The sequence below is a fragment of the Vulpes vulpes genome, chromosome 4 (assembly GCF_048418805.1).
Source record: "Vulpes vulpes isolate BD-2025 chromosome 4, VulVul3, whole genome shotgun sequence".
Classification (NCBI taxonomy): Eukaryota; Metazoa; Chordata; class Mammalia; order Carnivora; family Canidae; genus Vulpes; species Vulpes vulpes.
In genome coordinates, this window is record NC_132783.1 from 1233142 (window position 1) to 1260141 (window position 27000).

The 27000-nt window shown below is 41.0% G+C and overlaps 1 protein-coding gene across 5 annotated transcripts in view; it reads left to right on the forward strand.

Annotated features, from left to right (window-relative positions):
- INPP4B (inositol polyphosphate-4-phosphatase type II B) overlaps positions 1-27000 on the forward strand; it is a 440596-nt gene that overhangs the window by 71160 nt on the left and 342436 nt on the right. For all 5 annotated transcript variants that reach the window (XM_072755181.1, XM_072755185.1, XM_072755179.1 and 2 more), the window contains exons 2-3: positions 23508-23711; positions 25764-25808. In XM_072755181.1, coding sequence (XP_072611282.1) covers positions 23621-23711; positions 25764-25808 — 136 coding nt within the window. In that variant the 5' untranslated portion in view covers positions 23508-23620. The remainder of the gene's footprint in view (positions 1-23507; positions 23712-25763; positions 25809-27000) is intronic.

Here is a 27000-nt window from a genome sequence, read left to right on the forward strand (position 1 = left end):
TTGAAGAGGTTCCTTCGACTTCCTAGGCTGGCCTGCTTTTCGGTAATTTGACTTACCCCGTGGCTGCGCACATCAGATTACGTTGGGTGATTCGCTAATTTACCGAAATCCAGATAATTCAAGCTGGATGAAAAAAATCCGTTTGCTTCAGTGGTTTAGCTTTTTTCAAGCAGAAGATGTTTTCATGACCTGAATTCTATGGTTCATTGCTCCAAATCCCAATCCCGAGTATACTTTTCATGTGAAAATAATACGGAGTAAGGGCTTCCTAAATAATTCCTAAATAATCATCACTATCCGTGATGTTTGCTCTCTTAAGTCAGACAAAATAAAGTCATAAAGAAAGCTTTTTTTTTTTTTTTGGTGGGAAAAAGAGTGTTTTATTATATTTTTTGCTACACTTTCAAAATTTCCCCAACTGGGGGCAGGGTGGGTGGTTAGAAAGGATAGAGTAAGAGACAGCCAAACAAGGTTTGGAATTATCCAGCCCTACCAACACGTCTCATCCCTCAGCAAAGGAGCGGGCAGATGGTTCTAAATATACCTGGAAGGTGCCTCCTGGGGTGTAACACTGCATTGTACATACTCAGACAACTACTGGGGCAAAGGCAAAATAAACACATTTTTCTCTGCCTCCCTTTCTCAGACTGGCACCCAGGCCAAAGTAAGGGTGCGGCTGTCATATCATTTATTTACACAAGGGCATCTTCATCAGCATGCTTTAAGTAACAGTATTCATCTGGTTGGCTCTCCTTGGCCATCCGTCTGTACTCCCCCTTCCTGGCAGACCAGGAACATGGTCTCACTGCACAGCACCACAACCAAGTCACCTCTATGGGTGGCAATGCCAAGCGTGCACAAGGAAGAACTCTGATGGGGGGCAAACAAGGGCTGCTTCTGCATCACTGGGGGGTCTTCCCCTATTTCTGGCAAAGAGCTCTGTGGTCACAAGATTTTTAAAAAGAATTAATAGTATGGTGAAGCACATAATGCGTGGAATCAAGAGCAAGGAAGCATTATCATTATTTTTGGAGCAAGATGAAAATATCTGTCTGGAGCACCTTCCTCGCAACAAGGAACTGTGTCTTAGTCATCTTTATGGGTTCCAGGGTTTTGCACAGAGTAGGTGTTCAGAAAATGCTTGCTCAGTAAGTGGAATCATGAGGGGATACACTCAGCTGCTCTGAACCTTATTCCTTTGTATTGAAAATGCTTGTTCTCCTTGATTGGTAAAATTCTCATAGTTTGAAAGAATCTTAGTGACGAGAATGACTTGGGGTAGCGCCTCGGGATGCTCTGACTTCATATGCTATGTGGAGATTCTCTATTTATGGCAATGAAAGTTTCTTTTTTAAATACGTTATTTATTTATTCGTGAGAGACACAGAGAGAGGCAGAGGCCCAGGCAGAGGGAGAAGCAGGCTCCATGCAGGGAGCCCGATGTGGGACTCGAACCCAGGACCCCGGGGTCACGCCCTGGGCTGAAGGCAGATGCTCGACCACTGAGCCATCTGGGTGCCCCAATAAAAGTCTTGAGAGGCCAGGATATTAGACTTAACTTACACTTACTCCGGAGGACGGGCGCTGAGAAGCATCTGCACGGAAGGGCATTGGCTTTTTTAGATCAATCCAGCGTCTTTCAGTTCTGTTAACTTTTCTTACAACAACAGTAAGAAAAACACATGAACAGTTGCCCAGGATTTCATAACTTAGAAACAAAAAGCCTCGATTCATCCCCAGAAAGACAAGAGACAGCTGTCCTTTAATCGCCGTTCTTGCCATTTGCTTTCTCGTTAGAGAGGTCTCAAATTTGGAATCTAATTAGAAATCCTAATTGAAATGGCTAAAGAGAGAGAGAGAAGGATCCGCATGAAAGTAGGGATAACAATAGGAAGTGCTGATAGCTCAGCCCGATGGAAGGAGCTGGCCTCTGGGGAACAAGTCATCTGGCACGAAACTGAACTTTGCTGTCTTCTCCCTCAGGAGGAGTTTTCTCGGCCAGACGACTAGTCTTTGAGTCTTCATCAATTGTGGTTTCTCAGGGTAGAAACAATGGTTAAAACCGTAAATTCTTGAGGCCTGTGTTGAATCCCTGTCCCCTAACTTATTCCCTGCCTGACCTGCGGCACGTTTCCTAGGCATTTGCAAAATCAGTTTACTCACCCCTAAAATGGAACCTTAAAAAAAAATTAAAAAAAATAAAAAATAAATAAATAAATCAAATGGAACCTTAAATCCCACGCAACAGCGTTTCTGTCTTTCCACTTGCACACTGGCCGATACACAGGACGGGTCTAGGTTTATCAAGCTCTCGAAAGGGAGAAGAGAAAGAAGTCATGGGAGACAGAAGTAAATTTGAGAAAACAAATTATATATCCGGCAGCGAAGATTACAAATACGAGACATTCAGAAAGTGCTTGTTGATTCTGTACCCCCGGAGGCAAAGACCCAGAAGCAGATTCCTTGATCCTTCTCCTCGAGCTTTTCCTTTCCCCCCACAGATCTGTGGGTCCTGGTCCTCGGGTGGCCGCCCCGCTGGAACCAGAGGGACATATCATTTCTGAACTACCACACGGTGCTGCTGTTGGGCACGAGAGGTGCTCGCGTAGCCTTTGCTTGATGGGGTGGAGCAGTGAGCCCGGGAGGAGGGCGGGGAGGAGGCCCGGGAGGGGGGCAGCGCACACTGTCCCGGCTCCTGGCTCACAAGCACCGCGTCTGGCCTCCGGAGCGGGGCCTTGCCCCCCTGTGATGATGCCCTCGACGAGAACACCCTGCTTCCTGCTGCCTCTGCCTGGGCTCCCCCCGCCATCAGATTAGCCCATTTCCTGTTGCTGATGCATCTCCTACATTGGGAGCTTTTTATCTTTGCTTTCATGACCTTTATTTTCGATATTTTCTTCTTTTTTTTTTTTTGTCTTTCAGTCTTGCTCTCTTCTTTTACCACTGTTCTCCTCTTGCTTTTTTTTTTTTCTATTCTCGCTTTTATCTATCTGCACATTTTTGTTGTACAAACCTCTCCACGCCCAATTGCATATCCCGTCTGTTGAAGCAGTCGCAGGAATCTCCTGAGACACTTCTCTTAGCTGTCTGGCTGGCCGCTGTCTGTCTGTCTGTCTGCTTTCAGGCACCGTCCCCGGTTGCCCATTGGTGGGAAGGAACCCAACCAAGAGCCAGTGAAAGCTCAGCTCTATATGCCAGTGGCTCTTCTCCTTCCAGCCTCTACTCCATCCTGTTTGCTTTTACCAAAAACTCTCCAAAGAAGTGGACCTCCGGCGGAGTTTACCACTTGCTTCCGTACTGGTGTCCAGGTTACTGATGAGATGAATCAGTTGTCTAAGTCCATTTGGGTTTCTTTTTTTTTTTTTTAAGATTTTTTATTTATTTGTTTATTTATTTATTTATTTATTTATTTATTTATTTATTTATTTATGATAGACAGAGAGAGAGAGAGAGAGAGAGAGAGGCAGAGATGAATCAGTTGTCCAAGTCCATTTGGGTTTCTTTTTTTTTTTTTTAAGATTTATTTATTTATTTATTTATTTATTTATTTATTTATTTATGATAGACATAGACAGAGAGAGAGGCAGAGACACAGGCAGAGGGAGAAGCAGGCTCCATGCAGGGAGCCCGATGTGGGACTTGATCCCGGGTCTCCAGGATCACACCCTGGGCCAAAGGCAGGCACCAAACCGCCGAGCCACTCAGGGATCCCCCAATTTGGGTTTCTGAATGTGTCCTTAGTTTTGGTGGCCACATCCTCAGAGTCCGGGGTGGGACTCTGCACCCAGTGGTCCAGGTGCTCTGATCCTGAGACACCTGCCTGCAAACCCGTCCCCTGTGGAACCTACTTTGGGTATCCCTCCTCATTGATGATTCGGACACACACGTGTTACTAAGGGGCAGCTCTCAGCATCCTCTTCTACTGCTTCCCTACCTCTCACCCCAAACTCAAGGGAGCCCCTATTTAGTGATGCCCATCAGATCAGACTTGAGCTTATCAATTAATTCTTGGTAATTAGACTCTCACTCACTATACATCAATATTTTTGTTCCCAGTTTCTTCTTCTTAGTCCTTCATAGAACAGATTCTTTTGCTTCCTTTCACGATTCTACATTCCTCTTGATTGAGTTCACATTGATTATTGGTCAAACCATCTAATTTGTGTATCTCTAGCATTTAATACATGATGATTTTCACTTGTGCCCCTTAGTCCATCTTCCACTTCTCTAGCCGTGTTAGTCATAGTGAATATCATAAATTAATAATTCTAGTAATATTTATTGACCATTTGCTATCTCTTCTAATCTCTTTCTGTTTCTTTTATATTCACTATTTAAAAATCTACATTCAGTAAAATGCATGCTTTCTGGTGTACAGTTCTAGATTTTTTTTGACAGACATGAACAGTCATTTACTTCCCACTACTCACTGTATTAAGATACAGAACACTCACCTGAACATCTTCAGCCTCCTGCCCCTTTATGGTCAGCCTCTTCTGCCCATCACCAACCATGAGAAATCACCCATCTGTGTTCTGTTTCCATAATTTACATTTTTCAGAATGCCATAGAAATTGAATTATACACTCTGTAGCCCTTTGAATCTGGCTTCTCTCCCGTACTATAATGTGCCTAAGAGTCATCGAAGTTTTGTGGGTATCAATGATATGTTGCTTTTTATTACTGAGTAATATTCCATTTTATGGTTGTACTTTAAGGTGATTTACCAATTCATCATTTGAATAAATTTTAGGTTTTTAGAAAATTTTTAGAAAAAATCAAAGAAATTTTGAATTTTTAGTTAAAAAAATTAAATATAGGTTTTTATGTGACCATAAATTCCATTTTTCTTGGGGAAATAAACAGGACCAAGATTGCTGGATGATATGGTAAGTGTATGGTTAACTTTTTAAGAAGCTGATAGATTTTTTTTTTCTAAGTAGACATACTATTTTGCCTTCCTATAATCAATGTATAAGAATCCCCGTTGGTTCACATACTTGTCAAATATTGGCATTGCCAACTTAAAAAATATTTAATTATAGCCATGCTAATAGATATATAATAATAACTCATTATGATTTTATCTTCCTAAGGATCTACAGGGCTAAATATCTGTTAGGGAGAACTTATATCTTAACAATAATAAATTTTTCCATTCATGAACATTTTATATATCTTCAATAAATAAATAGATAAATAAAATAATAAATAATTTAAACAAAGAGCATATAAATACAATTTCATTTTATGTTGTCTCTTTCATCAGTGTTTTATAGATTATAACATACAGATCCTATACATATATTGTTTAATTTGTCCCTAAAATTGTTGTTTTTTGATACTATAGTAAATGATATTTTTTAAACTTCATTTTCTCATTTTCTTTTTTTTTAAAAGATTTTTATTTATTTATTCATGAGAGACACAGAGACAGGCAGAGACACAGGCATAGGGAGAAGCACGCTCCATGCAGGGAGCCCAACATGGGACTCGATCCCGGGACCCCGGGGTCACGCCCTGGGCTGAAGGCGGTGCTAAACCGCTGAGCCACCCAGGCTGCCCAATTTTCCCATTTTCATTGTAGTTTATAGGCACTTGATTTTTGTATTTAGACCTGATATTGTGTAACTTTGATAAACTTATTATTCCTAGCTTTTCTGTAGATATTTTTGACTATTTTCTACATAGACACTCATGTTGGCTGCAAATAGAGACAGCATTAGTTATTCATTTTCAAGCTGTAAGTCTTATAATTCTTTTCCTTGAATCACTATACTAAGACAACCAGTAAGAAATTGAAGAGGCAGATAAAAGCAGAAGTCTTAAAATAAAAAAGAGAGAGAGTGGAAGTCTTAACCTTATTCCTCATCTTAGCAGTAAAGTACTGAGTCTTTATAATTCAGTTATCATGATAGCTGTAGGATTTTTGTAGATGCCCATTATTGAGTTAAAGTACTTCTTCTTTATTTATAAATTGCTGAGAGTTTTCTTAATTATATGGATGAGAGTTTTATTTTATGCATATTGAATTTCCTCAAGTACTTTTTTTTCTGCATCTTTGGAATGACCAAATGTTTTTCTTTTTTAGTCTTTTGATATAGTGAATTGCATTAATATATATTTTGATATATGTTAAAGTAGTTTTGCATTCCTGGAAAAAACACTCTGGATGCTGGTTTATCCTGGAACAGACCCTTTTTATATACTATTGATTATATTTGTTAGAGCCAAGGTTTTGTTGATAATTTTTTAATGTAAGTATATGAGAGATATTGGTCCATATTTTTCTTTTCTTATACTGTCTTTGGTTTTGTATCAGGATAATGCGGAGCTCATAAAATGAATTGGGAGGTATTCCTCATTTTCTGTTTTCTCAAAGAGTTTGAGATTAGATTTGAAAGTTTGAATGTAATTTGTTATTACTCTTCCAATTTGTAGTACAATTCACCAGGAAGACCGTATAACCTGGAGTTTTATTTTTAGTATTTAAATATGAATTCAACTTCTCTAATAGGTATAGGACTTTTCAGGTTATCTATTTCTTCTTGGGTAAATAGTTTTTATTCAAGAAATTATTCAGTTTCATCTGTTGCTTTTTAAAATCTTCATATTGTTCAGAATAGTTCTTTATTATCATTTTATGATCAGTGATCCATAATGATGTCTTTTTTTTTCCATTCCAATATTGTAATTCATAGCTCCATTTTATCGTGGTCTATCTGGCTAGAGTTTATCAATTTTATTTATCTTTTCAAAGAAACAGCTCTTAGTTTCATTGGTTTTCTCAATTGTTTTAATTTTTAATCATATTGATTTCTGCTTTTGTTTTTATTATTCTCTTCCTTCTAATTCTTTAAGTTTAATTACTCTTTCTAGTTTCCCAAAATAATGCTTTAGATCATAGGTTTAAGACTTTCCTAATATTAGCATTCTATTTTTTTAAAGATTTTATTTATTTACTTATGAGAGACAGAGAGAGAGAGAGAGAGAGAGAGAGAGAGGCAGAGACAGAGGCAGAAGGAGAAGCAGTCCCCATGCAGGAAGCTCAATGTGGGACTCGATCCCAGATCCTGGGATCAGGACCTGAGCCAAAGGCAGACACTCAACTGCTTCTAAATTTCTGTCAGTACCACTTCAGTCGCATATCATAAATTTTCATGTATTTTTTATTTTCAAAATTAAAATTATTTCCTAATTACTTTTGTGACTTTCTCTTTGGACCAGTGGTTAAATAGAATTATGTTGCCTAATTCTCAAACATTTGAATTTTCCAGATATTTTTCTGTTATTGGGTTTTAGTCTAATATCATTATGTTCTGAATACATACTTATATGATCTCAGCTAAAAAAAAAAAAATTGTCCCAGTCTTATGGCCTGTGCAAAGAAATGAGGTTGCCTTCAGGTCAAAAGCACAAGGAAAATGGGAAAAGTGAAAAATTCACCCTCATGTGGTTTACTTCTCTATGTTGTGGCTCCTTCTCACAATTTTCCAGTTTTTATTTATTTTTTAAAATCCTCGGGTAGCTTGCTTTTTGTGTTTACTTCTAATCAGTGGAGATAGAGTGTTTTGTTGTATTAATCTTTACTAGAAATGGAATGCCTAAAAACTTTGCAAATATCAATTTATTTAATATTCTCTACAATTAATTGGGCAAGTATTACCAATCTATAGTGAGGAAACTAAGGGATAGTATGGCTAAGGGGAGTATAGCTAAGGCCCCAAATTGGCAGAGCATCAGCAGTCTGGATCCATAATAGGCTTCTTTCTTTCTTTCTTTCTTTCTTTTTCTTTCTTTCTTTTTCTTTCTTTCTTTCTTTCTTTCTTTCTTTCTTTCTTTCTTTCTTTCTTCCTTCCTTCCTTCCTTCCTTCCTTCCTTCCTTCCTTCCTTCCTTCCTTCTTTCTTTCTTCTTTCTTTCTTTCTTTCTTTCTTTCTTTCTTTCTTTCTTTCTTTCTTTCTTCTCTCTCTCTCTCTTAGATATTTATTTGAGAGAGAGAGAGAGAGCATGAGTGGGGAGATGGGCAGAAGAAGAGGGAGAGAGAGAATCTAAGCAATGACCCCCTGAGTGTGGAGCTAGACTCAGGGCTCCATCCCAGGACCCTGAGATCCTGACTTAAGCTAAAATCTTGAGTAGGATTCTTAATTGACAGAGCTACCCAGGCGCCCCCATAATAGGCTTCCTAACCATATTGCTATACGACCTCTCTCATGACAAATTACAGCAACAATAAGTGCCGTGTGAAAGGGATTCGGGTGTACATACCAGACTAACACGTAGTCGAATTATAGAAGGAAGACCACAGAACAATCACAAGAAATAGTCAAACAAAGACACCTTCATCAACTTTCAGACAAAGGATAAAAGATGAAGAGTGTCAGAGTATTTTACTAAAGGAAAAAGAGCCAGGAAATGTTAAATGCTAAAAGTGTGTGGGGGGGGAGGTTTGGAAATGGGTCAGGGGTCAGAAGCAGGAGGGAGAAAAAGGTGTGGAGGTGGGTGTTATGTCGGTCACTCTATTCAAAGACTGAAATTAGTACTTTGGCAAGGACGGAATATAAAAGGGAACTTCTCTGTTTACAGACAACATCCCATATAGTAGATGCTCAGTAAATGCATGTCATATGAATTCGTAATTATGATATTTCCATTCCTTAATTCTTACACGTGGGATCAAAGCAATCCTAGAAGTTGGAGGGCTTCAGTCTGAGATTGGGAAGATGGGACAGGAAGAAGGAAAGTCTATACCTGTTTGATTCAGTATCAGGCATAAGTTAATGACGGGTTCTCACGTAAGATTTGAGCTTGAATATCACATCATCTGAGTGGTGAGCCTCAATGTACTGCAGCGGATCACAAAAGATTAACCCACGTCACAAAGGGCATTCGTCAAACCGATCCAGGATTTTCTTTAGCTCCATGAGATGCACCAGAGAAATGCGAGATGGATTTGCAGGTGGAATAATGGCTTGGACCTCACTGCTCAACCTCAGCCGCTTCCTAGATCATAGATCTCCCGTCCAGTTCAAGTTCAGTGACTGAATTCTCTCTTTTCTTTCTTTTTTTTTCATTACGTGTGGTTTGCTCTTACTTTCATCATGGTGCAGTCTTGTTGAGTCAAAGTTTTCAGGTAGAGTGTGTGATTTTGTACACATTGGAGAGTAAGGGGCCTGCGCGCAGTGAAAGCCTTGAGGCTCATTGTCCGTACGCAGTAGGCGGTATGGACGAGAAAGCCTGGTTGGGCCGCACTGTGTTCTTTGCAGGTGACCTCAGGCACCCTCTGAACCTCCCTGGAGAGCTAACGTGAAATTATAATAATCACATATATACGTTTATTCTTGCCTGTTATAATAAAAAAGCAGAAGATAAAATTCTAATTAAATCCATTATCTGTCTTACTTTGAAATTTCAAATTTCAAAAGAAAATAAGCAATCAATCATCAGAAACTCTGGATAATGTAGTCAATACTAATTGGAACCTGAAATGTATAGGAATTCAGCCAGTTCTGTGAATTGATAACTTCTGATGTCTGCATTAGGAATGTCCCGCAGACACAATCAAAGTTTTGGTTTTAGTTTCGCCTGAGCCCGTGGTGCTGAGCGGGCCTTGGGCGCTTGCGTGCGACGGTTCCCGGGGGTCCGGGCCGCTTGCTCTGCTGACGCGGCGCTTCCTCGGAGTCCTCTTCTTTATTAGCACATGTGAGAAAAGGGGTCAACCTCCGGCCAAATTAAAATTCTTTCTGTACATTCATGCTTCTTGAGCTGGGCTTGAGCTGGGCTTGAGCTGGGTTGAGCTGGGCTTGAGCTGGGCTTGCAGCAGTCACTGCATCTGGAACATGCAGTTTGCTGAATAAAGGTGTCGGAGGGAGAAACCCGTCATCTTAAATGCAGACAAGCAAGTCCCATCCTTTACTTTTCCGGATCACAGGGAAGGACAGTGAACGTCCCGGGTGTCTAGTGAACTGCTGCGCAACCCTCTCGTGTTATTTCTTTCAACCTTTGCTGGGTGGTAGCAATTTTTTTAAAGTGTTTTTGGGGCTGGCGACCAGGTTTTACAAGTTTTTGGTAAGAAAGCAACATCCAGTGTGTCACATGAAGTATTTATAGGAAAAAAAAAAAGTTTCCGTGAGATTTCTGTCTTTTCTGGAGTATCCGGCGAAAGCTCCTTTTCTTGTTTAGCGCCCGAGCGACCACCCGCCGGAGAGAAGGTGGGAAGCTCACGGCAGAGCAGAAGCTCTTCCCTCCAGTCCCAGCGGCCACGAGCCAGCCGGGCCCAGGGTGCTCTGCTGCCTCGTTTCTAGGCCTGGGTGCTCCCGTCCCCCCACGAGACAACCACCGGTTTCTGTTCACTTCCTTGGAAGGTTTTGAAGAGCGATGACGGTGAGGCGTCTGTGACCCCCCATGGCAAGGGGATGATGGGGGTCGAAGCAGGCGTGTCCGCGTGTCTTCGCTGGGCGATGACTTCTTCGGATGCTCTCGTTTTCATGAGGGCCACAGCGAGGCCTAACAGAGCAGACGGCCGACTGGCTCCCCGGGCGTCCGAGACTCCCTGCTGGGACAGCGGGTCACCAATGACATCCACGGAATCACGGTGCAGATCTGCCTTGTTTTTTTTTTTTTTTTAATTTTTTTTAATTTTTATTTATTTATGATAGTCACAGAGAGAGAGAGAGAGAGAGGCAGAGACACAGGCAGAAGGAGAAGCAGGCTCCATGCACCGGGAGCCCGATGTGGGATTCGATCCCGGGCCTCCAGGATCGCGCCCTGGGCCAAAGGCAGGCGCTAAACCGCTGCGCCACCCAGGGATCCCCTCTGGCTTGGTTCTGAGTTTGCCGAGCTCAAGGGGCCCCATCGCAGGAGCTGACTGAGCCTTTTGCTTTTACTTTCAATACGGGCGGTGGGCGGGGGGGGGGGGGGGCAACATTGTTCTTACCCTAATTTGAAGCAAAAGAGCAAGACTGACCTCTGATCTTCAGTGAAGCAAAGGAACAGCCCGTCTGCCCGCTGCGCTGAGCTCCCTGCATCGCTGCTTTCGTTCTGTCCTTTGGAACTTCGAGATGTTGCTCGTTTCCACGAGTTTTCGTTTCATAGTCATCGTGGCTCAAGGCGATTTCTCCACTGAGGTTGCGATCTGCAAAAGGGAGCCCGGTGACTCAATGAAGCAAAGGAGGAAAACATTACCCCTTTGTTACCTGACCAGAATGGTGGATCTGGGCAATGGGATATGTTCAGATCATCAGAGCGTCTTCGGAAACTTCGATTATTTAGCATTTTTATTCTTTTTCTTTTTAAATAAAATTACTTTTTAAGCATTCTTATTCTTGAATTTTTTTTTTTTTCCATGGTGGCTTGTCTACTGAAAGCATATCCCCGTCAGGAGCAAGTAAAAGTTACAGAGACGAGTAAGCCTCACCGAGACAGCTGGTATACGTAGAAGCTTAGAAATATCTAACGCAATGTTCCGTTTTGCGTTGCTTTGTTTTGTTCTTTCCTGGGGCTTCTGGAGTTTGGTCATTGAACCCTAGATTGATAGACGTTTTCCATAGATTTCTATCTATAGGAAAGAAAATAATATAAATAAAATACATATCACCTAGACCTTCCTCCTTTCTCTCTATATCTGCCCTAGTATCTTTTTATTTTTTTATTTTATTTTTTTAAGATTTTATTTATTTATTCGTGAGACACACAGAGAGAGAGGCAGAGACACAGGCAGAGGGAGAAGCAGGCCCCATGCAGGGAGCCCGACGTGGGACTCGATCCCAGGACTTGGGGTCACTCCCTGGGCCGAGGACGGCCCTAAACCACTGGGCCACCGGGGCTGCCCTGTATCTTTTTAAAATGATGATAAAAGTCAGAGGATTTTCGTAGGTTAAAACTGAAAGGCGAGTCCAGATAGAACAGAGAGAGGACTTTAGAATGACAAACTCAAGTTCACTTTCTTTTTTCTCCAATTACTAAGTGGAACAAATTGCCTTTTTAGCCTCCCCCCCCCCCGCCCCGCCCCATGAGGCTGCAGTTGTACCTTAAATCTGTTCTGAAGATTAACGTGATGCCCAGAAGGCGATAACCCGGAGCTGCGCTCAGGAAGGGCCCAGAGCACGGAGGCAGCTGGGCCGCTGGGGCCGCCGGGCATCGCCTCCACAGAGCGGGAGAGGCTCCCACGCGGGCATGAGCGGAGCGAAGGACGTGTACGGGCCCGGTCACTTGTTTCCTACCAAACCCTTTCCCTCCCCGTGTGGTTGGAACCTTGTGTTTTCTCAAGGCCCCGCTCCCGACGTGTCCAGCCACTGCTGGACCCCGGATGCCACCACCTGTGAGGACCCCGGGACGCTGGCCTGGCCTTCCCGTGAGCTGCCCTCCGAGGTGCACCCAGGGCCCGGTCTGGGGTGCAGCGGGCGCCTCGGCGGGGCCGTGCCAGGAACCAGGCGTCCGGGCCCAGGCAGGGCAAGCACAGGTGCGGGGGGCGGCAGTGAGGACGGTGGGTGGGAAGCGGCCCACAGGCGGCCAGGCCATAGGTGGGTAGAGGGCAGGTGGCTGCCGAGGCCCAGGAAGACAACCGGCCCACGGTAGTGGGTTTCCAGCAGGCCTGTGGGGGGCATGCGGGGGGCACGCGGGGGGCCTGAGGGCAAGGAGGACGTTGCCCAGGCCTTCAACACCAGGCCCCGAAGGTGGGCTCCGGGTCAGCCGCGGCCCCGACGGCTCCCGCCCTCATCCTCCTTGTCCCACGGCGGCCTCACCATGAAGGTCACGCTGGGGGCAGCCCCGGCTGACGGTTGGCCATTCTGTGGCCCCCGACACGGCCGGTTTCCCTGGGCAGCAGGTGGCCCCGAATGCGGAGTCGTTGCCCTGCCCGGCGGTCACGCGCCTCGTGGAGAACAAGGAAGGCCTTGACCTGGAACATGCCTGATTGTTTCTTTTTTTGGCCAGGTAAAATATCAAATTTGCCAATTTATGCCATTTTTTTTATTTCCTCAAAAGGAGCCTTTCTCCTGAGACCATTTCTTTAATTCTTCTATTACGTCCAAACGATATGAATTAGGGTAACGCCCGTTACAGGGACCGGGGCCCTGGCTGCAGAACTCGGAACACCCTTACCCGACGGCGGTAGTGGCTCCGAAGCACCCGCACCCATGAGGAAAGAGTCCCCGAAGCACAGGTCGCCCACCGCCCGGGTCACCTTTCTGGTTTTACACCCTCCTGCGCTACTGCGCGGCGTTGGCTTGGTCCTCGCAAGCGCCGTGAGTCCACACTCCGTCGGCGTCTAGTGGGCTGTGAAGCGATTCGGCATCGCGCTTCCTGTATCCGATTTCTCAAGGCGTCTTGGCTTTGGAAATTTGGGGGCCGCGACGGGGAGGCGAGCAAGTGCAGTAGGTGAGCCCCGGACACACTGTACCATCGCCGCAGTGGAGACTCGCTAGTCCATTTATTTTTGAATTGGGTAGAAATAATCATTTATTCCACATTTTATATCAAAGCGTTGTTTGGGAACCTAAACAAAAGCCACAGGTACATGGTGTCAGGAAGCTTCCAGCACTCCCTGCCCGGACCTTAGGGCGGCGTTAACCAGGGGTACACTTAGCACCCGGCGATGCCTTGCGTCTCCGTCCTCCTGGATGCCCCCGAAACCACAGCCACGTCCCATCCCATACCCCTGCCCGTCGGGTCACCCTCATTTCGCCGTAGGTTTGGTCATGATTCCATCCTCCCCTGATCTCCTCACTTCTAGAATGTCACATGACGTCCATGGGGGCCTCTGCTCCCGTGAAAAGCAATTTCTTTCACCTTCTCCCCCTTCAGGAAACACGTCCTTTGTCTCTGTTTCTTCGTGGAAACCTGGCGTTCTGGGGTTTTCTGCTTCCCAGCTGCCTGCCCTGACCTGGACTCGCCCTACGCTACAGGTCCTGGGGCCAGGCCTGCTGTCCTCCAGGTGGGCCCCTTCCCCTGCTAGGACCTCATTGCACATTGCTGGTATCTGGCCGTGCCACACCTCTACCCCTATGTACCGCGGTCATTGTCCAGATTCCTGCTTTCTTCCAGATTCTTCTATTAGACACAGTCTTCCGTTGGCTCCTGGGTCCCGCCTGCTGTCCTCCTGGGAGATTTCAATTTCTCTTCTTCATGCACAATTTTTTTTTTCTTGCTGTCCCTAGTGACCAGCAGTACCACCATTTCAGCCATTCAGTTATGCCAGTGGCAGTCCCCTGGACTCCTCGTCACTTCGAACTGAATTAGGTTCTCATCTTCCAGCGTGTTGCATCTTTCCCCTTTAAGCACTTCCAGCCCAACCTAAAAGCTGTTTGGTCGTATTCCTATTACTGTATTCTTGCTTTTACTCTCCTCCCCGCGTCAGCAGGCAAGACCTCCTCACCACCAACTCAGCTGCCCTTCTTCACGAGGGCCGCGCCGCTGGGGAGAGCCACGCGGCTGGTCAGGCCGAGACCTCTGCAGACCTGTGGCCTCCAGGCCCCGCTGCATGGACCCGGACAACGGCCTCCGCGTGTTCCCTCAGCTGGTACTTTTTTAAAGACCAGCCCCAGACTCCACCTGTCTTCACCAACCTCCCACCCGGCCTCCTCCTTCTCATTTCCTCTCAACACACAGCTTTGCCTTTTTTAGTTAATTAAATGTAGAATGAGTCCTTAGGGCATATCTAAGGTATAAAGAAAAATATAGAAGACGCTCTGTACCTGTACCTATTACTCAGTTTAATAAATAAAACTTTCCCAATACACCTGAAATGCCTTTGTTCCCTTCCTGATCGCGTCCCCCACACTTGTCCTCCCAAACTCTGCAATGGCTCTGCTTTTAGTGTTTTTCATGCATTGTATGTGCCCCTGCACAACATAGAACCCAGGTACCCTTTTACGTGTTTTAAGATTTTCTGTAAGTGCCACCGTCCCTTGGTCTTCCTGTCCCTCCTTCCTCTTTCTCCTCTTTTCTTTATACTTCGTGAAGTTAATCAGTGTTGATATACTTTGCAATGAAGATCCATTTTGTGTAAAATGAATAGGCTACAATATATTTGCCCATTTTCTTACCGATGGACATGTATCCTGTTGCAATATTTTGTGTAGAAGTTGATTTATTATGAACGTTCCTTTAGTCGCCGTTGGGTACGCACCTTCTAGAGGTTTTCTACACCACATCCTTAGAAGCAGAGTTGCCTTTCAGCTTGTAGCATTGACTTGAGAACTTCTTTTCCAATATAAGCATTTAATACTATAAATTTTCCTCTAAGCACATTTTGATATGTAGCATAGTGATTTCTTCTGATTTAAAAGTACACGTGGGATCCCTGGGTGGCTCCGTGGCTTAGCACCACCTGCAGCCCAGGGTGTGATCCTGGGGTCCCGGGATGAGTCCCACGTCGGGCTCCCCTCAGGAAGCCTGCTTCTCCCTCTGCCTGCGTCTCTGCCTCTCTCTTTGTGTGTGTCTCTCATGAATAAATACATAAAATCTTTAAAAATAAATTAATTAATTAAATCTTTAAAACAAGTACATGCACACACATTTTTATTTTAGTTTGTTAAAGTTTATTTCACAACCTAGGATATAATTTTAGTAAATATTCCATGTATACTTTGAAACAAAGTGTGTATTCTGTTGTTGTCGGATGAATTGTGCGATAAATGTCAATTAGGTCAAGTTGTTGGTAGTGTTATTTTACTATTTTATATCTTCACTGATTTTTTTGTCTGCTTGTTTCGTCCACCATTGCTGAGGGAGGAATGTTGATGTCTTTAGGTATATCATTGTGGATTTGCCTATTTCTCCTCTCAGTTCTTTAAGCTTTTGCTTCATAGATTATGAAGCTCTGTTGTTAGGCGCATTTACCTTTAGGATTGTTATCTTCTTGGTGAATGACTGTTTTATCACTATATCATTGTGATATTCCTTTACATGAGATCTATTTTATTTGATATTAATAAAGTCACTGCAATTTTCTTTTGATTACTGTTTCCATGATATAACTTTTTCAATCCCATTACTTTTAATTTATGTCATTATATTTAATTATAGTATGAAGTATATACTCAGGTCATTTTTATCCAAGCTGATCATCTTCTCTGTCTTTTAATCGGTGTGTGTGTGTGTGTGTGTGTGTGTGGTTTGCATTTAATATGTTTATTAATAGTGGTTTGATCAAAAACAAACATTTTGCTACATGTCTTCTACTTATTCCATCTGTTTTTGTTCTTTGCCTCTGCTTTTAAATTTATTTTGTATTTTTTGTTATTCTCTTTTACCTTCACTATTGGCTTATTATTTATACTTATTTTAAAAAGTTATTAGTAATTACTCCCAAAATTACCATAATTTTTTAAAACGATTTTATTTATTTATTCATGAGAGACACAGAGACCGAGAGAGAGAGGCAGAGACACAGGCAGAGGGAGAAGGAGGCTCCATGAAGGGAGCCCGATGTGGGACTCGATCCCGAGTCTCCAGGATCAGGCCCTGGGCTCAAGGTGGCGCTAAACTGCTGAGCCACCAGGGCTGCCCCATAAATTTTTTAATTAATTAGCTTACCTTCAAATATTTTAGTGATGTAATTGTATCCTCTACTTTTATACTTTTAGTGTTAAGGACTGTTTACAACAATAACTCCCCATTCCTCCTCATCACTCCTTCTTGCTGTGTTTTTCTCTTCTGATGCGCTATAAGCACGTAATGCATGGTTACTCTTCTTGCTTTAGGCCAGTGGTTAGCAAGCTCTGGCCTGCAGGTCAAATCCTGAATACTAATTACTTTTACAAATAAAATGCTGTAATAGGACCATGACTCTTTGTTTATGTGTTGTCAACGGTTGCTTTTTTACTACCACAGCAGAGTTGGATGGTTGTGACAGAAACTGAATAGTCCAAAAAACCTAAAAATATTTACTCTCTGTCTTTCACAGAAGTGTGCCAAACCCTGCCTTAGGCAATTATCTTTTACAGTCAGTACAGGTGAGAAAAAGATTAAACTAACATTTGCTTTCCTTTATCCCACTCACAGCATTCTAGCTTTCTTTTGTAGATCTAAGGATGTCTCTGTTACGTCACACTTGAAGAGTGTCCTTCAGTATTTCTTGCAGTGCCGGTCTGATGATAATGAACTTGTCAGTTTTTATTTGTCTGGGTAAAAGCGTTTGTCTCTCTTAATTTTTACAAGTTATTTCTACTTTGTTTTTTTTTTTAATTTTTATTTATTTATGATAGTCACAGAGAGAGAGAGAGAGGCAGAGACACAGGCAGAGGGAGAAGCAGGCTCCATGCACCGGGAGCCCGACGTGGGATTCGATCCCGGGTCTCCAGGATCGCGCCCTGGGCCAAAGGCAGGCGCCAAACCGCTGCGCCACCCAGGGATCCCTTCTACTTTGTATAAAGCTCTGGGTTGATGTTTTTCTTCTTTCAAAACTTCAAGATGTCACTTACATACCAATAAGAAGTCCAAAACATTTTCTTATTTTTGTTACTTTATATGTAACTTGCCTTTTTTTTTTCTTTGATTACCTTAAAATTTTTCTGTTTATCTTCATTTTTCAGTAGCTTGAATATGATATACATAGAAGTTCTTGGTTTGTGATTTACTTGTTTGTTTATTGGGGTATGTGTGTTTTCTTTTCTTTCTTTCTTTCTTTTTCTTTTCTTTTTTTTTTTTGTATGTGTGTTTTCCTACTTTAGTATTTCCTGAACTTCTTGGATTGCTGTTTTGATATTTAATACTTTTGGAAAATCTTAGGCCACAATCTCTTCAAACATCTATCTTTTTCCTTCTTCTGAGATTCAAATAACACATATATTTTGCTTGATATTGCATCACAGCTTTTGAACGCTCTCATGCATTTTCACTTTTTTTCTTTGTGTTTCAGTTTGGGTAATTTCTATTAGCCTCTCTTCAAATTCACTGATTATTTCCTTGATGGTATCGTATGTACTAATGAGATTGTCAAAGGCATTTTTGATCTCTGTTTTGTGTTTTACATTCCTAGGATTTGCATTTGATTATTTCCAGTAGTTTCTATCTCTGCTAAAAATCTCCATCTGGTCATGGAAGTTGTCAGCATTTCAATTAGTGTCTTGAGTATATTCTAATAGTTTCAGCATTTGGGCCATATATGAATCTGGTTCTCTTATTGTTTCCTTTATTTCCCTCTTTTTCTGTTGACTATTTTTCTTTGTCTTCATCTTCATCTTTGTCTTTATGTTCATGTTTGTCTTCATCTTCTTCGGGTGGTGTGCAGGATAGTAGAGTATAAAATAAATAGCACTTGTGCCTGGAAGTGGGTGTTCCCCTCTTTCTACTAAGCCTTTGATTCAAGTCAACCTGGTCAGTAACTGACCCAGGTTTGGGTTTTGTGGTTACTGTAGCTCCCTGCAGTACATCACCAGTTTCAAGTTCCTCTAGCACTCATTTGTACTTAGAGTGGGGTTCGGGTAGCTGGAGACTGTCCCCTACTCTCCACGTAAGGCTTTGCCTCATAGCTTTTACCTACCAGAGGTTTACTATTCATGCTTTTACGCCTCCCCCAGCGGTAGGTAGCTGCTACTAGTTTCCTACTGTTTTTGGGACTGGTAGTTGGGTGGAGGCATTCTCTGTTGTGCTATTTCAGCCTTGATCTTAGGCAAACTCTGTCTACCTGGGTCTGGGGTAAGGCTTTCTCGGTGGTCCTGTCCTTCTCCTGGTAATGGAGGAACAGAGGATCTCTAATGGTCTGATGCCAGGAAACGTTCCTGTACCTCTCTTAGTTGCAGTGAGCCCTGGCGGCCACAGAGCCTGAAGTGTTCTGTAGGGAGGAGGACGTAAGTGGTGTGGCTCCAGTGACTGCTCTCCTTCCGCAGGCCTGAATCCCCAAGGGCTGCTTTAACCAGAATCCCAGTTTGTTCCCAGTCTTTCTCATGAGCATCTGTTGAGGATGAAGAAGAGTCCGTTAGTGGATGCAGACTACCCTTAAGTTTATGGCTTTCAGTGTCTCTGTACTTTCATAGTAGACCATCCTTGACTTTCAGTAAGTTATTAGATATTTTGGCTGAATTCTTATTACCAGCTTATGTGAGACCTGACATCTCTTCCTCCTGTGGAGGGAAACTGTTCCATGAAGGCACTTGCCTGTTCTTGGATTTCAGGCTAGTTGGCTGCTCTGAGACTTCTGTTCTCAGATTAGTTAAGGAAAAGTTATGATTTTATAGATTCAGCTTTTTCTTGAATTTATACTGGGAGTAATGGTCTTTATATTCTTGTGTATCTTAAACCGAAGCTGAAAATGTCTGTGTTACAGATACATTTCCCTAGTACGTAATTTGTTACCTCACTTTTTATGGTATCTTTTATTTACAGAATTTTTTATTTTAATGTACTCAAAATTATTAATATTTCCTTTATGGACTGTACTTTTGAAGTTAGATCTTTTGCACTCCATAGTTCATAAATATGTTTTTTTCTTGAATGGAAAAAAAATGAGGCCTTTGGGGAGAATATCCTCAAGTTTCTGTTCATACTTGTCAGATCATGCCTCTTTTTCTCTTCACCTCCCTCTTCCTCTCATTATGGCAGATTACATCATCTAAATTTTTCCTTGCTCCATCAATCATATTCCTTTCTCCTTCAGTTTCTCTTTTTCAGTTATTGTTTTTATTTTCTTTGGATTTATTTCCAAAAGTTGAATTCCTGGATCATATGGTAATTCTATTTTTTAAATTTATTTGAGGATCCTCCATACTGTTTTCCATTGTGGTTGTACCAGTTTACATTCCCACCAACAGTTCCCATGAGGATTCCCTTTTCTCCACATTCATGGCATCACTTGTTAGCTCTTGTCTCTTTGATGATGGATATTAGTGCTTGCTTCAGCAGCACATATACTAAAATTGATGATGGATATTATAACAGATATGAGGTGATATTGCATTGTGACTTAAAATTGCATTTCTCTAGTGATGTTAAGCATCTTTTCATTTACCTATTGGCCTTTTATATATCTTCTTTGGAGAAATATCTATTCAGATCTTTTGACCATCTTTAAATTGGGTTATTATCATTTTTTGCTGTTGAATTGTATAGGCTTTTTATATATTTTTGGATATTAAACCCTTATTAGATATTTGGTTCACAAATATTTTTTTCCTATTCCACAAGCTATCTTTTCACTTGGTTGATGGTTTCTTCCACTGTGCAGAGGCTTTTTACTTTTATGGAGTCCCACTCATTTATTTCTGCTTTTGTTGCTTATGCTTTAGGTGTCATGTCCAAAATTCCATTACCAGGACCTATGTCAAGGAGCTTTATTCCTATATATTCTTTTGGGAGTTCCATGGTTTTTTACATTAAAGTCTTTAGTCCATTTTAAGTTAAATTTTGTGAGTGATGTAAAATAATGGATGTTTCATTCATTTTTAAAAATATTTATTTATTTGAGAGAGAGAGTGGGGGAAGGGGCAGAGGAAAAGAATATCCAAGCAGACTCCCACTGAGTATGGAGCCCACTGTGGGGCTTGATCTCACAAACCATGAGATCAGGAGCTGAGCCAAATCCAAGAGTCAGATGCTTCACTGACTGAGCTATCCAGGCACCCCAAGTTTCATTCTTTTACATGTGACTATCCAATTATCCCAGAACTAACTAACTAACTAACTAACTAACTAACTATTTATTTATTTACTTACTTACTTATTTATTTTTAAAGATGTTAAAGATCTCTCCTGAAATCTAGACCCATATGTTCAACTCTTTTCCAAAAACAATGTGGTTAGAACTGAACTCATCATCCTTGACTAAAATCCCTCCTCTTTATACTCCAGACAATTTAGTGGTCCATAATTTACTGGTTTTCATCTGAAATTCCTGTCTTTCATCATCTCAATTCTAAATTGCATCTAATTCCATTACTAGGGCTAGGTAATTTTATTTAATAAATAGCCCTTTACCCTATTTAATAATTTTCTTTGGAATCCAGATGCTTTACTCTAGTCATCTGTTTCTGTTTTGACCTAGAACTTCTTTATTATTTCATTTTCCTAGAATATTAAAATGACCTTTATGCAACTTGGTTTCCTTTATAAGTTGCCACATTTTAGTACATTCTCTACTTTGACAGCCAGTAAACTTTCTAAAAAATAAAATGTGATCAATATACAATAGGTATATTTAATGTGGCTTCTTTGTGCTCTGAGAATTAAGTTTAGTGTCTGTGCCAGAGTTTTTAAAATATATTTGTTGTATATAAAAATTTAAATCTATTCTTGTGCATGATCTCCAAACAAAAAATTTTTAAATAGAGAAAGGGAACTATGGTACTTAATCATAGGTAGATGCTATATTTACCACCTAGAAAATGCAGTGGTCTTCTAGAGTTTTTCTAGTAATATAACTGATTCATTCTGAGGAATGTGCCTTGTTAATAGTTGTCAAATATGAAAATTTTCCTCAAATGCAACAAAAGTAGAATGAAAATGAACAGAATCATAACAGGTTGTCATATGATCCATGTCTTATGTATTTGGCTTCATTCTTTGTGAATTTGAAGTTTTCAGTTTTAAATGATGAAATATGCCTAAAATGGCACCATGTTAGTGTTTGTAGGCATCTTCAGTCCTTTCCAGTTGCCCAAAAGTGAACACTCATGTACACACAGAGTTGACATTTATTTTATTAATTTTTCACTGTAGTGTGTTGAGCTGTTGTTTTGCTAGGACTTAAGGATTTATCCATATTGTCTTATTCAGGTCTCTTTTTCAACTTTTAAGGTAACCAATCAAAATTAAGGGTTGGGTTTTTGGTAAAGAAGTATAGGGAAGTTAACAAAGTCCTTGTATCCAAGTCCCATATGCATGACGGTCTTTCATAGATGTTACCCCACTAATGCTAATGAATTTGTCATAGGTTCTTTTTTTTTTTTTTAATTAACTTTTATTGGTGTTCAATTTACCAACATACAGAAAAACACCCAGTGCTCATCCCGTCAAGTGTCCACCTCAGTGCCCGTCACCCATTCCCCTCCAATACCCGCCCTCCTCCCCTTCCACCACCCCTAGTTCGTTTCCCCGAGTTAGGAGTCTTTATGTTCTGTCTCCCTTCCCGATATTTCCCAACATTTCTTTTCCCTTCCTTTATATTCCCTTTCACTATTATTCATAGGTTCTTGATAGAATACAGTTCCATGAATATGTGTCTGTCCTCATCAGAAAAAACTTGCAAAAAAATGGAAAACATTATTTTAATGCAGAATATAATTTTCAAAATGATGGATTTGGTCTAATTGATAGCACAATGGCCCTTTACCCCAGGCCTTTATTCCTGGTTGTGTCCTGAAAAGCCAATGTGTATTTATCTGCAACTTTATTATAATACTGCCCAAAAATTCAAGATGCTTTCTGGATTTAATTTTTGTGAGATGATCTTTAGAAAGCAGAGCTGAATAACAAAGCTCCTTTGTTAAAACAACAAAGACTACGGCTGTGGATTAGTGAAGTTGGAGACCAAATCATTATTCCAAACCGAATTTGATTATCACTATCTCTTTAAACAACATTGAGCAGACATTTAAAGATTTATTATACATTTTAATTCAGGTGGTAACTTGATTTAAAACAACATTGATTTTTTTTTTTCTAATTCATTCTTGGTCATATATATCAGGCTAAATATTAAAATGAATTTGAAACTATTTGAGGTTGTCTGCATAGGGTATTAAATTCCTGGAGAGGCTTTCTTTCCCCCATGCTGATTTTCATCATTTTACTGTTACTTTCATTCCCCACCCCCCTTGAGCTTTAGCTTTCTAGAATTATTATTTATTCTTTTCACCATACACCCTGATCATTAACCAATTAAAACTTTGTCAGGCAGAGAAGCAAGAGACTCTATGGATAATGATGAGGTTGGAAACTCTCTTGTACAACTTGGCTCGTATTGGAAGAAGAGTATCATGTCAAATTATCCTTACGTGCTCATGAATAATGTTCTAATAAGGATGGATGGAGAGATGAGTTTAACGGGTAGTTCTAATGGAAGGAATAATAATAATATCCACCTTGGTAAAACATGCTCATGCCTTGACAAGATGCTGTCTGCTCTTGCTTCTAAATTAGATGCATCTTAAGTTAGCAGACCCTATTGTTATCTACTGTTTTACAGAATAAACTAGAAGAGAAAGTATACACCTTTCAGGATTTGTTTTTTAATAAATTTATTTTTATTGGTGTTCAATTTGTCAACATACAGAATAACACCCAGTGCTCACCCCGTCAAGTGCCCACCTCAGTGCCCACCACCCAGTCACCCCCACCCCCCCACTTCCCCTCCCCCCACCCCTAGTTCGTTTAGAATAATTAATAAAATAATTGCATAGAGAATACCCATTTAACTTAGAGTGTATGGCATATTAACTGGGGGGGTTAACCTTGAAAATAAGAGTGAGATAGGCAGGAAGGAATTTGCAGTTTCTACCTGTCTTTAATTCTTAGCTTTATACTGAGCTCTGAAGTAACTAAGATGTTTGCTGTTGCTATTTCCTAAATGCAGGATTTCAGCGTGGGATATAGGCCTTTAGTGTGAAGATACGTTAAGCCAGGAATCATCGTCAGTGACATTTAGACACGAAAATTTGGAAGATTAAACAACTGTGAAAGTTGATCATGGAAATCAAAGAGGAAGGAGCATCAGAAGAAGGCCAGCACTTTCTTCCCACACCCCAGGCAAATGATACTGGGGACTTCCAGTTCACAAGTATGTGTTCCTCTCTCTGTAACTCTCTGAAAATGCAAATTAGGTTGAGTAAACACGCATGCATGTGTAATCACAGAAACAAACGGCATGAAATTAACTTTGGTTTGCACTATGTGCTTCTCACCTTTTACCTTGAGTGAGATAGGAAGTGGTTAAATATCAAATAGTAGATTCAAAGTCCTTAAATATGTAATAAGACACTAATACTTTTTAGGTACACCTTCTATTTAGCATTTATATAATCTCATGTGGAATTGTCTTTTTGAACATAGAAATGTTCTCTTTAAAATCAAAAGCATGTAAGGTGAAAGCACTAGGGCACAACAGCTCCCGTAGACCCGTAGATTGCCACGTCTATACGTGAGAGCGCCGAGTCACAGGAATAGAGCAAGCTCGGAGAGCTGCCGAGATTTGCGTTCGGGCATTAGAATTGGTTTTTATGGGGGACATCTGGGTGGCTCGTGACTTAAGGGTCTGCTCTCCGCTCAGGTCATGATCACCGGCCCTGGATCCGGCCCTGCATGGAGCCTGCGTCTCCCTCTCCTGTGTCACTTCCTTTCTCTGTGTCTCATGAATAGATAAACAGAATCTTAAAAAAAAAAAAACAAAACAAACAAACAAACAAAAACCTCTCGAGTTTAGGTCTTATTGTTTAGTGTGAATTGTGTCTTTTCTTTCCAGAAGATTCCTGTTGGCAATTTTTTTTTCTTTTTCTTTTTTCTTTTTCTTTTTCTATTTCTATTTTTTTCTTTTTCTTTTTTCTTTTTTTTTCCTTTTTTTTCTTTTTTTTTTTTTTCTTCTGGCAATTTTTTTTAATACTGTCAGACATAATGCCAAACTTTTCCTTTAATTTACATTATAAAAATAATCTTTAGAAAACGGTATTAGTTGGATGAGTTTTCTAAGAAATTTGGTTGTCAGAGCTTACAGAAGTTGTTAATAACTTTAAAAAAAATCTACACTTTCTGAAATGAACAGAGATCTGCCTAATGATTATCACTCTCATCTCTCCTGGAAAGTCTAAAATTTTTAACCATGGTAATGTTAAATGTCAGCAGGAGAAAAAAATAAATGGTTACCATGCAAAAAACGTTCACCCTGTAAATAGATGATTTTATGCAACGAGCTGCTTCTAACAAAAAGGTATTAGTAAATTTAAATTGTATAAAGTAAATGTACCAGTAGAAATAAACCAGAGAATGATTTTGGTGACTTCTAACGTTTATCATCAAATGGCTTGCTTTCACATTAATTTTAGTTTTGCTTCTTTGGCCACCCATGAATTATCATAAGTGGCATCCAGGTCCTCGTGCACTTTTGTTTGGGAAGCCCCCGAGCTCTGGTATCCGTGGTATCATGTTGCTCCGCATTATCACTTGCCACAGCCTGACCTTGCCACCTTCTAAGTACCGCGTGTTCCCATGTCCTTACCTTTGGTCTCAGACCTGCCCTCCACTCCAACTCATTTAGCCATGTTATTAGATTTCTTAAAAATCAAGAAAAAAAACATATAGAAAGAAGAATTATCAGAATTACCAGAAGAATTTTGTGAGTTAGCAACTTGACGGAATAACCACCACCATAATGTCCTTCATCACCTTACTAAGGATGGCTCTTTAATTAATAATTTGCTATTTACAACAGGTTGCAGTGGTTTGAGAGAAAAACCTATATAAGAGAGTACTTTTGTGAGGTCCTCTTTTTTTTAGGATTTTGCCTCTGTCTACATGCATCTAAAAGAAACTAACAATTGAAAAATATGTCTTAAATTTGTCAAAGCTGAAAAAAAAAAACAATTTTTTTTCGGTTTCTTTATAGCCAGAGAGTTAAATAGATCCATCAAAACTTTAGTCACAGTTAGTTCTGCTACAAATATTATGTCCTCCCTGAGAACCACCTGCTTATAAGTCTGGACAATTAACTGAGTGAATTCTTTATGCCAAATAATATATTTATGTGTTCTGGTCAGGGTGAAACATAGCAGTATGTGTTGACATATTTTTGGTCCTGAGTTAAATATCCTTAATCTGAAATCTTACTCATTATTTATAGGTATTCAGAAGACTCCAAATGAACCACAGTTGGAATTCATCCTCGGTAAGGAATTCCATCTTATTTGTACTGATAAATATAGTAGTAACTTGGATACATAGTTTACAATCTTAGGTGGCCTATATCCTTATATCATTGCTTCTGTCATTGTATAATTTAAAGACTTTTATGAATATTGTTCTATAAGACACTTTCGTTCTTTAGGGTATGACTTTGAGGTCAGTGGCAGGATGGGTAAAATAGAGGAGATTAAGGGTAGACTTATTATGATGAGCCCTGAGAAATGATATGAAATTGTTGAGTCATTATATTGTGTACTGTGACTACTACAGCCTGTGTTCATTATACTTCAATTTGAAAAAAAATAATAACAAAACTGAGAGGAAAAAAAAATCATTCTATGTGGTGTTAATTTCCCCAATTTGTAAGTGAAGACTCTGAGCCCTCCACCAGCAGCTGACTGCCATCCTGGTGCCCAGCACCTGACCCAGTGCCTGGGCTCCGCGGCCAATGGGCATTTCTCGACATCCCGGTGCCGTCTGCGCCTTGAGCTGAGCCCTGGACTCCTGTAGGTTTTCCTTTTAGCCACTTAAAAAGCTCCAGCTTCTTTTCAACGTCACACACTCAAAGATCCCCTTTCTCTTCCATCTTGATTTTCAGGACAGATCCTTAGTATTTGAGAATGTAGCTATGATTCTAAACTTTGACTTGCTTAAGGAACTTTAAAGATCCGTTGCGTGTAGAGATTTATAGCTTTGTCCGAGGCCGAACGAAAACGTGTGCTCTGGGGCTGATTACTGCTGAGCCAGTGAGTGGCACCGGCTTTGTGTCTGAATTTGGTGTGACTGCACAATGTCATTAGGAAATTAGCTGCAAGATGGTATGGAAAGAGGGCAAAAATATGGTTCCTGCGAACCATTTAGAGACTTTTTTTTCCTCTTAGGGTTCTAAAATGTTTTGAAAGCTCACCAATATCTTCACATTTTACTTGCAATGAGGTTTCATAGAATCATACATATAGGAATTCGATTTCATATACAGAGACCAGATACCTAAGTCTTTAAATATTGATATACATGTTTTATATAGTTATGGGCAGGGGTGGCCTGAGTGGCCCAGTGGTTTAGTGCCGCCTTTGGCCCGGGGTGTGACCCCGGGGTCCCGGGATCGAGTCCCATGTCGGGCTCCCTGCATGGAGCCTGCTGCTCCCTCTGCCTGTATCTCTGCCTCTCTCTCT